The sequence below is a fragment of the Rhamphochromis longiceps genome, linkage group LG19 (genome assembly GCF_057381845.1).
Source record: "Rhamphochromis longiceps isolate RC_006_pf linkage group LG19, R_longiceps_female_GT1.1, whole genome shotgun sequence".
Lineage (NCBI taxonomy): Eukaryota > Metazoa > Chordata > Actinopteri > Cichliformes > Cichlidae > Rhamphochromis > Rhamphochromis longiceps.
The window spans coordinates 10,261,614-10,277,488 of record NC_140575.1 but is presented as its reverse complement, the minus strand read 5'-3'; the positions used below and the strand labels follow the sequence as shown (position 1 = coordinate 10,277,488).

General features: G+C 43.0%; 1 protein-coding gene across 1 annotated transcript; it reads left to right on the top strand.

The window, feature by feature from the left end:
* Positions 1–1,019: 1,019 nt before the first annotated feature.
* On the top strand, positions 1,020–6,509 carry LOC146646199 (kinesin-like protein KIF1B). Its single transcript, XM_085392202.1, has 6 exons — positions 1,020–1,298; positions 1,399–1,520; positions 1,614–1,766; positions 1,989–2,181; positions 2,339–2,457; positions 6,305–6,509. The coding sequence occupies exons 2-6, from the start codon at positions 1,510–1,512 to the stop codon at positions 6,507–6,509; spliced, it is 681 nt and encodes a 226-aa protein (XP_085248328.1). The 5' UTR covers positions 1,020–1,298; positions 1,399–1,509.
* Positions 6,510–15,875: the final 9,366 nt, after the last annotated feature.

The following is a 15,875-nucleotide window of genomic DNA, read 5'->3' as shown; positions in this document are numbered from 1 at the left end:
GGGCACAAAGATGAAGCAGGTCTGATCGGAAACCGTTTATTTCCAGGCCAGGGAGCACAAATAAAAACACCCTTAAAAGGTTCCCTCCTGCTCAACCGCGTCACTCCCTACGGAGAGAAGATCTACATGACCTTATCTGCGTATCTGGAGGTCAGCCGCTGCTCCGCCGTGTTGTACCTGTTTGTACGTGTTTTTAAGTCTCTTGATGTCATCGTGTCTAACACACACCCTTTATCTCCTCTCTGCAGCTGGACCATTGCATCCAGCCTGCCATTATCACCAAAGACATCTGCACGGTCTTTTACTCCCGAGACGCCAAGATTTCCCCACCCCGTTCTCTCAAGAACCTCTTTGGGACTGGATACTCCAAAACTCCTGACTGGTAAATCTGGGCTGCTGCACTGTGGCCATCTCTGTTTCACAATCAAAGATATCTGCCCTGTTACAAAGTTTCCTTGTTCAAAACTTCTGCTTCATTATAGCAACCGAGTGACTGGGATCTACGAGCTGAGCTTGTGTAAGATGTCTGACACTGGAAGCCCAGGTGAGCGGCCATGAAACATGTTTAAAGAACGGCAGCTGTTTTATCATAATTCTGTGGAGAGCTTCATCCTAATGAGGGCTCATGTCCTGAGCAGGGATGCAGAGGAGGAGGAGGAAGGTGCTGGACACATCAGTGGCTTATGTGCGTGGAGAGGAGAACCTGGCCGGCTGGAGGCCCAGAGGAGATAGCCTCATCCTAGAGCACCAGTGGGAGCTGGAGAAGATGGAGCAGCTGCAGGAGGTGGGGCCTTAAAAGATTCATAAAGAAATAAATCTGTTTAATATTGTAGAGGGAAAAATGACTTTTCAACTCAAAGACCAAAGTGCTATTCTAAAAAGTTTTTTCTTAGAGTACAGACGTTACATGACTAACCTCCCCTCTTCTCCCCACCTCACATTCGCCCCCATCTTTCGTCCAGGTGGAAAAGACCCGTCACCTTCTGGGAGAGGTGGCTCCCGTGGGAACAGCTCCCACCACCAAGTCCCTGAGTGAGTCTCTGTCCCCCAGCGTGAGCTCCAGCACTCTGTCCACGTCCACCTCCGTCTCCTCGCAGATCTCCAGCACCACCTTTGAAAGCGTGAGAAGGAGCTGGCCACCAAGGTGAGAAAAACGTGGGCTTAGTGGGCGTTCTTGTTGCTGCCTTCTTCCTTCTCTGCTCGGTCTTGTTCCTGTTGTGTTGTAGTGCCTGCGCCTTCTGACACACACCTTCAATACTGAATACAAGCAGCTGGTGAACAGCATCAGTGACTGCAAGGTGAGAAATACTACAAAGAAATTAAAAAATAGCCTTTCTGTGTCACATCAGGGAGTTCCTATATTGACGTCTACCTCATCCTGCTGTTGTTTCACTTCAGCTTTCTCTCATCTCACCGATCGGACGTGATCCATCCGTGACGAGCTTCAGCAGTGCCACCCTCACCCCTTCCTCTACCTCCCCCTCTCTCTCGGACTCGCGCTGTGGCTCCATGGGCCAGAAGTAAACATATTTTTAGGAACATTGACCTCGATCTGCAAACGGTTATTGACAGGTTATCTATTTGATTCTAACTTGGTGTGATTTGTGTTAAAGGACCCCTGAGAACAGCTCACGTGCCTCCAGTCCCTCCTGCTCAGACTGTGAAAACTTCCCGATGGTTCCCACTCTGGAGACCTCCTACCTTGCGCGGGCTGCAAAGAACGAGTTCCTGAACTTGGTGCCTGATATTGAAGAAATGCGACCAGGGTGAGTAATGCCATATTAACCCAAATACTGTCACTATGACATGTGTCTCACAGACCAAATGTAAGTCGACACTCATGTTCTCTAGTTCAAGCAGAAATGATGTGGATCGATTCAAATTCCTGAGCCTGGATGATTTCAGCTGGAAACAAACCAACTCTGCTTCTTCCTCAGAAAAACAAGCGCTCTCTTAAAAAATAAATGAATAAAATCTCTTCTTTTCAGATCTGTTGTGTCCAAGAAGGGTTTTCTAAGCTTCGTGGAGCCTCGCTCTAACTCATGGGGGAAGCATTTTGTGGTTGTTCGCCGGCCCTACGACTTCATCTACAACAGCGACCAGGACCCCGTGGAGCGAGGCGTCCCCACTCTCTCCACAGCTCAGGTGGAATACAGCGAAGACCAGCAGGCCATGCTTAAGGTTTGAGGCAGGATAGAGAAAGGCTGGATGTAACACGTTTGTCTTTTAATGAGAATTCATTCAAATTGTTTTGGTGCACGTTGATTGATGAAATAGCAAATGGACTGGGATTTATCATTTGAATGAACATGAATATAATGTGATGTTTTCTTTTCAGACGCCCAACACATTTGCAGTGTGCACAAAACATGGAGGCATCCTCCTGCAGGCCACCAACGAGAACGACATGAACGACTGGCTGTACGCTTTTAATCCTCTGCGAGTAGGAACGATAAGGTACACACACACAGACACACACGCTCCTCTCACACCACAGTCAAACGTGCAGCTTCTGCACCCTTCAAAAACATTCCCTTCTTCTCACAACGTAAAAATCTCCCTGCAGATCTAAGCTGGCGAGGCGGCGCAGCCTTCCTCCAGCAACCCCGCTGCCAGCTCAGCTTTCCTCCTCTCTATTCCCTCCCCTCAGCTTTTTGTGTTTTTGTTTCGATGACAATGTTTGGGTCTAATCTTGTTCCGCTTAGTTGTCATTCTCAAACTCTCCTAACTAAGTAGCATGTTGTAGTAGTCTACTTGTGTGTGCACGACTCTTTAGAAACTTTCCGTTTGCCAATCTGTACAAAAAAAATGTCTCTATCAGTGCTATTTGTCTCCTGAAATGAGTTTCATTCTATTTTGGGGGTTTTTGCTGTTGGTTTTTTTAATAAATTAACATGCTCGCATGATACCTGCAGCAGTCCTCAGGAGAAGACCAGGTTTGCTCAGTTTAAAACAAAAAAACAAAAATGAACCAAATCAGCCAGCTTACATTTGAAACCATGAAGGAAAAATCTACAGTTATCTCCAAGTGACGTGTTAGTTTATGCTCTGTGTTACGACCCGGCTCTGCTAGGCGACAGCGGACGTAACATAAACGAGCCCAGAGACTAGGGGGTTAGATAAAAAGAAAAACATAAGGTTTATTAACACAACTGAAAACCGTTAGTGAAACAACTCACTAGGCAATAGAGTGATTTTAAACAAACATAACAACTCCAGTAACACCAGTAGAACACTACTCATCTAAACATCTCACAGGAGGCAACTCAAAACAAAGGCTCACATGGCAGCAGTGCAAAGGCAGGAGGGACCGTCTCCACAGTCTGTTCAAATCAACAAGTCCCTCCACGAATGAAGAATCCTCAGCCTTTTATCTTCTCAGGTGATTGCAGGCAGCTGTGTCATTGGTCTGTCGTACTCAAGGCTCCCTCAGCAGCCAATGGTGTGAGTGGTCTGGCACGCTCTGACCTGAATGAAGGTGGGGCGGGCATAGGTCCGGGCCAGCCAATCCCCCGTGAGTCCTGGAACACTTTGATTTCCATAGAGGAAGGCGGGGCCACCCCTCCCCTTAAAGTACCACCTATGTTGGGCAGAAGCAGACATTAAAGAGTGTGAACAAAAACAAAGAACAAACACAGCAAAACATGTTTACAAGCGGGACAGACCATCAGCTAAAACATTTTCAGACCCCTTCTTATGGTGAATACTTAAGTTGTATTCCTGCAACAACAGAGCCCAGCGCATAAGGCGCTGGTTATGATTAAACATGCGAGTAAGGAACACAAGTGGGTTGTGGTCGGTGTACACAACAAGAGGTAACATGCTGGACCCCAGGTATACGTGAAAGTGCTGAAGAGCCAACAACAAAGTCAGGGTCTCCTTTTCAATGGTGGAGTAGTTTAACTGATTTTTATTGAACTTGCGGGAAAAGTAACAAACGGGGTGGTTCAAACCCTGCAAGTCTTCTTGCAACAGCACTGCCCCAGCCCCGACAGCACTGGCATCAACCTCCAGTTTGAATGGTCGTGTCAAATCAGGTGCAGCTAACACAGGAGTGTGGCAGAGGAGGACTTTCGCACTCTCAAAAGCATCTTGACACTCACTTGACCATATAAACTCAACTTTTGGGCTGAGTAGGTCAGTCAATGGCTTGACTACTGAGGAGAAATTTTTACAAAGGTTTCTGTAGTAGCCCACCGTCCCTAGAAACCTACGCAACTCATGCCTGGTGGTAGGTGTGGGAAACTCTTTAATCACTGCCACTTTGGCATCTATGGGCCGGACCTGTCCACGTCCCACCTCCCTGCCTAAGTACATCACTATAGCTTTGGCAAACTCACACTTAGCTAAGTTGAGAGTTAGAGTAGCTTGAGCCAAACGGTGAAATACCTGGTGTAACGTTTCCAAATGATCTTGCCATGTTTCAGTATAAATTACTAGATCATCTACGTAGGCACTGCAGTTGGACAGGCCACGGAGGACTTTATTTACCAGCCTCTGGAAGGTGGCAGGAGCGTTACACATGCTGAAAGCCATGACTGCGTATTGTAGAAAATCATCAGGTGTAACAAAGGCAGAGATGTTAGAGGCACGTTCAGTTAAAGGGACCTGCCAGTAACCATTAAGAAGATCTAATTTAGTGACATACTGAGCAGTCCAATACTGTCCACACAAGCCTCAACTCTTGGGAGAGGATGTGAGTCAGCCACAGTCACAGAGTTCACCTTCCGGAAGTCTGTAATAAAACGGGGCGAGCCATCTGGCTTAGATTCCACTATACAAGGCGAGCTCCAGGGGCTTTGACTGGGCTTCGCTAAGCCATGTTGCAGCAGATAGTCAGCCTCCTGTTTCATGAGCAAGCGCTTATGGGGGCTGGCTCGATAAGGATGCTGCTTAATAGGTTTAGCTCCCTGGACATCAATATCATGCTCTAGCACCGTAGTGCAAGTTGGCACATCCCCGAGTAAACAGGTGTATTCCTTAATCAAGACAGTAACACAGAGACAGAGGGGTCAGAGTCAGGAGCTGTGATAAGAGGCCTGGTGGTGCCGACCTTTTCAATAAAAGGTGATCATCATGTCTGGCGATTATACCTCAGCAGAGACTTTGTTTGGTGAATGAAACAGGTCAGAAATAATAGAAACAGAAACAAACTTCAGAGTGACAGACGAGCAACCACACACAGCAGCGCCATCTTGTTACCAGTCAGGTGTGAAGAGCAGTTAGACCAAAGGTTCATTCAAGACTTTTTATGTGAAGGGAAGGATTTTAAACTGGATTCTGGATTTATCAGAAAATCAGTTCAGCTCGATCTGTTTCAGGATGGCTGAGTGGTCTAAGGTGCTGTGTTTAGTGCTCACTCTCCCCTGGAGGTGTGGGTTTGAATCCCACTCTTAGCAGTTTCTGCTTCATTGTCTTTCTCAGTGTTCACATCTCCTCATTCCTGAAATGGTCTGCTCACATTCACGTCCAGTCCAAAAAGGCTAGGCAAGCGCCTGTACCGTCTCCGACAACTCAGGAAGTTAGCAGGTTTTTCCAGTGGTCCTCAGAACTTTCTATTCAGGCGCTGTGGAGAGCATCCTCACACAGAACATCACTTCCTGGTGTGGGAATAACTGTGTCCAGGATTGAGAAGCAGAGTGATCCGTGCGTCAGAACGCTGCTGCGTTACAAATGCAAATACAGTATGATCCACAAATATAACTTCCCTACAGGACATTTACACCAGGAGATGTTGGTCCAGAGCATCTCAGATATTAAAGGACTGGTCCCATCCCAGTAACAAAATGTTTCGACTTCTGCAATCAGGCAGAAGGTTCCACACCATCGGGGCCAAAACAGACACTCGAGGAGGAGCTTCTCTCCTCAGGCCGTACGAGTCCTAAACCAGAACACGCCCCCACTCCCCTCATAGCATCAATAAGTGACTGAAACAGGACCTTATATCAATCTGTTCACACTACCCTGGTCGCATTACTGTTTACACTTCTCTGGTCACTCAGTTGAATTACTCTGTTTATATTACTCTGGTCACTTGTTTACTTGCACAGCTCTGTCAATACGTTGCTGTGCTAATATGGCACAAGACACTTTAACACTCCATTTGCACAAAGTACATTTTCAGATTTTTGATTTAAAATTTCCAGACTTTTAAAATCTATTTACTTATTGTATATAATGTCTTTTTTTGTACAGTCAAAGGAGCAGTTCAGGAGACATTTCACTGTTTGTTTTGTAATTTAATGACTATGCATGTGACAAATAAAAAATCTTCAGTCTTGAACGTTATGCTCTCTCTTTCTAGGCCCTGCCAGTACTCTCGCTCCAGCATTTTGGATCAGCTGAAGGCTTTTGAGGGAGTTTTTATGACATCTGAAAATAGCAAATTACAGTTTCCCAGGACTTGCATGAACAGTTCAACAGCAAAGCCCCAAAAACCAAACAGGCTCATCAGGGATTTGAACCCAGGACCGCTTACACCCAAAGTGAAAAGGGAAAAGCTTCCTTAGGCATTTTCCAGGTCACAGCAGAGGTGTGCTTGCAGGCGGAGGAGGAGTGAGGTGCTGAGGCTGCTCCTGCTGCCCTCCAGCGAAGCCCAGGTGGCAGCTCTCAAACCTGCCCACAGCAAAGAGGAGCAGCTTCAATTACATGTTTCTTAGATTGTCACAAATAAGCTTTCGTCTAATTTTCAGATGATCACTTTTAATTTTAAATTAAGAACCAATTTAGGTGGGTTATTTAGAGCTTCCAATGAGGTGCATGTGTTTAGATCATGGCGGACAAAAAAAAAAAAAAAAAAAAAAAAAAAAAAAGAGTACCTGAAGAAAAACCCTGCAACATGGAGCATGCACCCACCTGCAATCAACACAGTGGCATGAGCATATAGTCATACATAGCTGCATGTAGACTGAGCTGGGCCATTGCTGCAGGAATGGAACTAATAAACTGTGCAGGCCATTCAGTGTCGTACTTTGCCTTGAGTGTACCATTACACTGCAGCTCCATCTGAATCTGCACAGGTGCAGTTTCCACGTAAAGAAGAAGCTTGAAATTCTCTTTTTGTGATTCACAGTCACCAAAGCGCCGCGAACTCAGTGCACTCAGTTTATCAGCAAAGTGCGCCGACTTGGTTCAACATTACTTGGCAACAGGGAAAGTGAGACAGGTTGCACTGGTGCATTTGTGACAGCTTCACTTGAAATGCCTTCACTGCATCATACATGCCATGTCCATTGTTAAATCTCCCAATTCTTTTGATCTTTGGGCTGAAGGGAGGACAATACTCGGTGTATAAATGCTCAATCAACAATCTTTTATTCCATACAATTCAACACTTTTGAGCATAAACCATCCGGAGGGGAGATGAGCGCGGGAGGGTGTCCGCCTGATCTCGAAGCGTCTGAGTGTTTCTCACATTCTTATAGCTTCAGCCCCCCTCCACCTAGTCATAAAACCTAAACATTCACATTCTTTCTCTCTTACGGCGCCTAAGTGACGGCCTTGGCTCCCTGTTTTATCTCCTCCTGATGAGATGGGGCAGAAAACCTCTCCGGTATGCTCTGTTCTCTTCTAATCAGACAAATAAGGCCATGACTCTCTGAAAACAGTATTTCTTATACCTCAGCAGTATAATGCATCAAAACAATATCACTCATTCACAATAAATCAGCAGTCTAATGTAATACAAATCAGTTTAATAACTGTAATAGTTGTCACCTTCTTCAAAGTCAGGAGAATAATGCAAACTAAAACTACATAATAATTTCACTATCTTTAATTAGGGGTATAACGTGGCATAAGATAATATAATAATCTCACACCATGAACTGACAGATTTCCTTGCTGAGCTCAAAAACTCTATTGAGAACTTTTCCCCAACTCAGCCAACGGAACTCTGTATGATAAGGATGTCGCCAAACTCTGAATCATAGAAGGATGAAATTGACGGTGATTTAAACCTTTAAACTCAGATAAGATTTACGGTTTGTGTTACCGTGATCGTTACATGCTCCATTTATAGGACTTTACCACACAGCCTGGTGTATGATGCAGGATTGGATTTCATGTGTTACTGTTTAGGCTCAAATCAATTTGATCTTTGATGCCCGCAGTGATGAAATAACTCCCCTCAAATGACTTAAACCAAAAGTAACAAGCCTGTGTTGAAAATGTAAGGAGTAGAAAATACAGATTTTTTTTTTAATGTAGCGAGTAAAAGTAAAAAAAACGTCAGGTTACAGTCAGACTCTGACATCATCCTTCACTGAACCAAGCTAGTAACTGTTACATTTGATTTATTATTATCGAATAAATTAGACAATTATAGAAATATATAATAGGAAACAAACAGGAAATATAAAAAAGTACAGACCTGGTAAACATTTATTACTATGAGTGTGTTAGCATTAATATTTGTGTACAAGCAGGAGAGATGGGCATGATTTTAGAGTGTTTGAACAATGATTAATTATCTTTAACAGCAGGTTGGATGTAATGTGTTACTACTACCAGTAGGTGGGGATAAGAGACCTTTAAGGTGTTTGGTGCCACACTCCACCTTCAGGTTTAAAACTAGTGTTAATGGAGGGAGTTTGAAGCTTCAGTTTGTTTAATGACTGCATTTCACTCACTGCCTCTGTATCTCTGTCACTGCAGGACCAACGTGGACCGAGAAGTCAGCGCTCTCAGGAGGCCGACAAACCTCACAGAAGAAAGAGAAAAAAAACACCTGTGACGAGTGTGGGAAGGATTTTACCTGGAAGTTTAAACTAAAACAACATCAGCTCATCCACACTGGAGAGAGACCGTTCAGCTGTGACTTGTGTGGAAAGTCGTTTTCCTGGAAGAATGTCCTAAAAAGACACCAAGTCGTCCACAGTGAAGTTAAAGCTTACAGCTGTGATCAGTGTGGCAAAGCTTTTACTCAAAGTAGCAACTTACAGAGTCATCTAGTTACCCACTCTGGAATTAAGGCATACAGCTGTGACATCTGTGGAAAAACCTTCAGCCGGGTATGGAGCCGAAATATACACGTACGCATTCACTCCGGAGAAGATGTGTACTGGTGTGATCAGTGTGGGTCATCCTTCACCACTGCAGGTCAGCTTAAAACACACAAACGAGTCCACACAAGAGAGAAACCATACAAGTGCAGACACTGTGACAAAAGCTTCTCACATTCAGGTCATCGTAACGAGCATGAACGTACACACATGGAAGGAAACTACAGCTGTGAGCAGTGTGACAAGAGCTTCAGTAATCTCAGTTCATACTCTGCACACAAACGATCCCACGTTACTAATAAACTGTTTCACTGTTACCACTGTGCCAAAACATTCACTTCATTATCTGCTCTGTGCAAACATCAGCGCGATCACGCAGGGCTGAAACCGTTCCCATCACAGGATCAGAGTGAATCTGAAGAGAGAGAAACATCCTCTGGTTTCAGAGTCCAACTTAAAACCCTGGAGATCAGGCTCCACAGAGCTCAGGTCGGCTCTCCTTAAGTTTAAGTTAAAGTTCTAATGAGGCTATGAATCAAACTGTTCCTATAGTTCAATGTTAATCTTTATAAATTGTTCTTCTGTTTGTGTTCAGTCGTTACCTTTTTTTTTTTCCCCAGTGGTTGGATGAAAAATCAGTTTCCTGTTGTTCAAGTTTTTATTGAATGTATTTTGTTAAAGTTCTTTTTGTTTAACTTCTTAAATAAAGTTTTTAAAAAAAAAGTTAAATAAAGAATTGTTTGAACGACAAAGATTTTGAGCCATGATGTCATTTCCTGTATTTCAGAGTAAAGACTGACGTGACAAATGGAAACATGTTTACAGTCATGGAATAAACACTGATGGGTCATCTGTAGGAAGTACTATTGCTGACCTGACAGACTCGACCTTGTTTACAAAGAAAGAAAGGAACTGATGACATGTGTCAGCAGAGGCTTTCAGGGTTGTCTAGAGTAGAGCTGATAGTCTTAAAGAGAACACGGCGATTATGACAATTTAACACAATGACCTGAGAAACATTCTTTTAACATTTCAAAAGAAACCTGCAATTTGTCTTTCTTCCACTTTCACTCTGCTCTCCTACACTGACGCCTGACTGCTTGGGTGGATTCATTTAACCAGGGCTGTGGAACACGTTTTGGGCGCCTGGTTTTTAATGGGTTCACAGGGTTTAGGGTCTGAGTACAGGTTTCCTGGAACTGCAAAAGCAGCTCATCTGGGGTGGATCCAGTAAGTAATCTAAGGCTATTCATCATCTCTCCCCTCAAAACAGGACTACAACAGTTCAAAATCAGGACTACTTAGGACTTAACCAAAACAGAACCAGAAACAGCTGGGGGAGCAGCACAGCAAAGGACTCATCCAGACTGGAAAAACGAATCGGGAAGGCTAGCTCTGTGGTCGGCATGAAGCTGGACACTTTGGTGATAGTGGGAGAGAAAAGGACATTAAAGAAACTGCTGGACATTATGGAAAATGCTGGGCATCCTCTGCACATGCTCGTAAATAATCAGAGGAGCCTATTCAGCGACAGGTTGCTTCTCTCAAAGTCAAGAACCAACAGGCTTAAACTCCTTTGTCCCACACGCCATCAAACTGTTTAACTCCTCGTTGGAGGGGAGAGGGAGGGGAAACAGGAGGACAAAAGGCGAGTGGGAACAACTGAGCCGTAGTGCCTTTTCACTGTGCAATATTTGCAATATTTTTTTATATTTGACCTTTTTTGTGGGGCAAATAATATTGACACCAGTCATTTTGAGTTTTTCTGAAATGATTCTGTTGTCTACAAAATATTAAAAAAATTAAGCTTTAGGGAAATCCTCTGGTTTAAAATCCTGTTTTAAAAAAAGCACTTGGGACAATTGTGGTGGAGACAGCTTTTGTTATAATATCAATAATATTTTTATGAATATGGGATACTGTTACATGTTTGCATAGACTTTTGTGGAATATGGAGACACTCCTGGCATTATATGAGCAAAGTGAAACTCATTTTTTAGGGTTCATGGAGATGAGTGTGAAGATCCAAACAATCGCTGTCAGTGATGGAGAAGCTTTGATGAAAAAATTTGGTAAAAAGTTCACCAGCATGAAGGAAATGAAGTTCTCAAACTTTCCTTAGGAGGACCCCAGCACGCCTGCTTAAAGAAAAGTAAGTGTGCTGATGTGGATGCTTGCAGTGACTGCTGTATAGAGGCCATCACATGAAACATATCAGTGTCATAAATGTTAGTTTAGTCACGTGTTTGTTTATTATCCTTATTGTTTTATCTGGGACTGTTTGCAAACATCTCAGAGAGAGGAGACACCAGCATCTGAACAGAGACTCAAACCAGCAACCTGCAGCTCCCTGCTTGGCTGCTCCAGTTTTCTCCTCTCTCATGTTGCCCACCAGTGATTTCTAGCTGCCCACCCACACAGCAGGCTAGAATATGCACTGAGCCTCAGCACCATGGTTGCAATACTTGGACATGTTTTCTTTATTAAATAATGAACCAGACCCCAAAAAGTAAACAGCTGTTATTGCTAGGCAACGGGAGCAGCATTTGGTGATGCAGCACCTGACATTCCTGACCATGTGGGCGGAGCATGCATGGAATGGAATGTTTTGTAGAACTGTGCAACACAAGCACTTAGTTACAGCATTTTTCATTTTATCCAGACACAGCTAGAGACACATCTACAGCAGCATCTCTGTGCAGGACAGACGACGGTTGAAGAAAAAAAACACATCGAAAACTTCACTTCTCTACAAAACTTTGGTTCCTTTGTTTAAAAGGCCAAAATGAATCAAGGGAGATCGAGAAGAGGATTGGTGAGTGCGTCACCATACAGTACAGAACAGTCTGAGCTGATTAAACTACGAGAAGAATTTCAAATAATACAGGCTGAAAATGTCAAATTAAAAGAAGTGGCAGAAGAATCAAGAGAAGAAGCTAAAAATTCAAAGTTTGAAACCAAAGTAGTATTGAAGGAATTACTGCATGTGGGTCTAAAGCTTAAAGGAGAGAAGATGGGAAAACAACAAGCAGAAAATGAGAATGAAAACATCAAGAAAGAACTGTTGGAAGCTCAAAAAGCATTGCAGGAAGAGAAAAGCACAGCACAAGAAGCTAAAAATAAATATCAAACTGCAAAGAAGGAGGCAGAAAATGTGATGCAGGAATTACAGGAGGTGCAGGAAGCTTTTGAAGGGGAGAAAAGGAAAATGCAGTTGGCAGCACAAGAAGCTGAAAATGTAACGGCTGAAGCTGAAATACTCAGGAAGGAATTACTGCATGTAAAGCAACAACTTGAAGAGGAGAAAAAACGTAAACATGAGGCAGAAAATGAGATTGAAAATATGAAGAAAGAATTGTTGGAAGCTCAAAAAGTGTTGGAGGAAGAGAAATTTAAAATACAGGAAGCAAAGAAAGAAATGGAAAATACAAAGAGTTTCACTCAAAACATGAGGAAGAAGTTGCTGGAAACAGAGGAAGAAATAGAAAAAGAGACACATGGAAAATGGGAGGCAAAACAGGAAAGTGAAACTCTGAAGAAGAAACTGATGAAAGTGCAAGAAGAACTTGCAGAAGAGAAAATTGAGTTGAAGGTATTCAAGAAAGAAACGACAGCCTCTGAGGTGACCAAGAAAGGCTGCAAAGATGCACTTAAAGAAATGCAAAAGCACAAAAAGGAAGCTAAAGAGCTCCTGAAACAGAAAGTCAAACTGGCCAAACAGCAGCTGAAAGAAGCATTTAAAGACGCCGAGGAGCAGCTAAACAAAACCTTAAAAGAGCTGAAGGCAAAAGAAAAAGAAAAGAAAGCCGAGGACAGGAGTGGATTCTGGAGCAGACTGCTGAGAAAAAACTGACCCAGCAGCATCAAGTTTAAGGAGAGCAATAGTTTCTTCCTCCTTCCCCCTCTCTCAACCTTTCTTTCACAAAAATCCCCCCAAACTTGACTTGGGACGTTTGTTTGTTTTTAAAAACCCTATTCTGAATACATGTACTGAAATACACAAATAAAATTGCCATAACTTGACCTCACGTTGCCGGCTTCTTTTCTTGTGTGTCTGTGGATGTAAAACAGTAACACACTTTCTGCTCTGTGTGTTTTTAATTGTAAATAAATGCAATATATCTTCATTTTAAAAACTTCTGCTCTAAATCTTTTTTTAGCAAAATGCTTTTTTTGCCCCTTCCTGATTTCTTATGTTTTAACATGTTTGTTACATTTACATGTTTCCGATTTCAAGTGTTAACACAGATGGTCAGAGACAGAGGTCTGGACAGCTCTTTCCCTTTATTTGTATTTATTCAGGTTATTTTTATACTCAAAAATCCATCCACAAGCTTCAACGCGTCCAGAACTCTGCTGCCCGTATCATCACCAGGACCCCTTCTATCCACCACATTACTCCTGTTCTGCAGCAGCTTCACTGGCTCCCGGTCAAATATCGTATCAATTTCAAAATACTCTTGTACACATTTAAGGCTATTCATCATCTCTGCCCTCCATATCTTTCTGATCTGGTTAAGATCACCGCCCCATCTCGTTGTCTCAGATCTACTTCTTCCCTTTCACTCTCCGTCCCCTCCCCCCGTCTTGCCACCATGGGGAGCAGGGCTTTCAGCTGCTCTGCTCCACGACTCTGGAATCCCCTACCTCCTGATTTAAGAAATATCTCTTCCTTCTCTCTCTTTAAGTCCCAACTCAAAACTCACTTGTTCAAAATAGCTTATCCCACATAACCTCTCCACTCTGCTCTTTTAAATTAGTTTATGTCTTATGCTTTTACGATTGTGTAAACTGCTTGTTTTTATGTTGCTTTTTATTCTAATGTGTACAGTGACCTTGAGTGTTTTGAAAGGCGCTTTCAAATAAAATGTATTATTATTATCTTTGAAATATCTCAGTGTGACACTGATACTGTACATGAGTGTGGTAGGTTTTGAAAACAGCATCAGCAGAGTACACAGCAAAGGGGAAAGGAACAATTGTTCCTTTCAAATTTTATACAAAACATCCAATCCTGGATCATATCCATATCCACTTAGGATCGAGTGATCCAAATACACCACATTGTGACAATAACCACGGCATAGCAGCTGATGAGCAGCAGATAGATACTGCTCATGGCACCACTGGTGCAACTAGACTTGCAGTCAAGACTGCCAAAACCAAGACCAAGACCAGAGGGTATCGAGACCAAGACAAGACTAAGAACAAGTCGAGACCAAGTCGAGACGAGACCAAGACCAAGATGAGACGAAGTCGAGACGAGACGAGACCAAGACAAACAAAAGAGTCTTTAAACTGCAGCCAGATGCTGCTTCGTTTACGGGTGTCAGGCATATTTATGTGTTTTTGCTTTCACACAGCCCTCCTCACCACTGTCTACTGTCTCACTCACTTACTGAGAGGACAGACGCACCCTCCACTTGACTGTCGAGAAATGCAGATCCAAAAGCAACAACATGGCAGGTCAAGAGACAACAGCAGTATCCTGAGCAGCGAGGGGTCCAGCAGCAACAGCAGTATGTGCAAAAGGCATCAGCAAGGAGAAAACACCATCATCATGACTGGATGGATGGAGATGCATTTCCAACAAGCTGCAACTTCACTGTGTGTGAATGCAAATTGAGAACACTGTCTGAGTTGGACATTTGTTACGTTTGGAGTGAAACGGCAATGGAAGAGACAGTGGGCGTAGATTTCGTTTTGGCATTGGTGGGGACCAATGACCAATGATTCAGGGTTATTTTTCCTTTTTGTCCGTGCTTCTTGATAACAAAAGGAGAAATGGACTTGCCTAAATATCCTCTTCTACATGCTTTTAAACTATTTAAAATTTAGGGGTTAGGGTTAGTTACTGTACAACATCTTCAGCTATAAAATCAGAAAACAGGGCAACAGCAAGATGGTTTTTATTTTTAAAAAAGGGGGAAAAAGCTTTATGATCAGTATAACAGGGAACAAAAAACAAAAATTCAAGCGTAGGCGTGAAGCCACTGAGGTGGTTGTTAGCGGGGGTGACGCGATGCTTCTGGTATGCATGAATTAATTAAACAGTCCAATAACTCCAGCAGTACTTATCTTGTCCTTTTTGGTCTTTGTTCCAAACATTTTAAGATAAAAGCGCAGCGGTCACAAACGTTTTGCCTTTTTATGATTAACAACACACCTGACGCTGATTACGTGCGTCCACCTTAAATACCTTACATAAACCTACCATACAGGAACTTAAAAAGGTGGAATCCTCAGTGGTGCTTGGTGCCACACCCTCAGGGACTTTAATGTTATATAAAAACACTGACAGCTCAATATCTGCCTCAGTCACTCTCCCTGATCCAGCTGAGTCACCAATAGGAAAAATCTGCTTTTCACAGGAACTTGGTAACAGCAATAAGAGAATACGTAGTTTATTCCAAGAAGATATCGTCTCTCTCCCATATATAACATCTTATTGGAACCGATATGTTCCAGATATCAAGTGGAAGACAGTCTGGATGGTCCCCCATAAATATTTGATTGTAAATAAGGTGAAAGAAGTCTCATTTAAAATTCTACATAAATGTTATCCAGCCAGTCACTACATGGTCAAATGTAAAAGGGACATAAATACTAATTGTACTTTCTGTGGGGATCATCCAGAAACTGTGACGCATCTTTTTTGGTACTGTTCTTTTACACAGAGATTCTGGAAGGAATTTAGCAGGTTTGTTATTGTCCATATTTTAAGGGAGTTTTCTTTACGATGGGAAATTGTTTTATTCTGTTTGTTTAAGTTCCCCAAGAAGTATTGTTTTGAAGGAAGGAAGGTTCAGGGCTGAAGCAATCAGCATCATGGGCTCATCCGGTTAGAATAAGAAAAAGCAGTCATCATTTGCA

Coding starts and splice junctions, on each gene's coding strand:
- LOC146646199 (XM_085392202.1), top strand. Junction 1,767..1,988: donor ATTGAAGAAATGCGACCAGG/GTGAGTAATGCC, acceptor TCTTCTTTTCAG/ATCTGTTGTGTCCAAGAAGG. Junction 2,458..6,304: donor CTGCGAGTAGGAACGATAAG/GTACACACACAC, acceptor CTCTCTTTCTAG/GCCCTGCCAGTACTCTCGCT.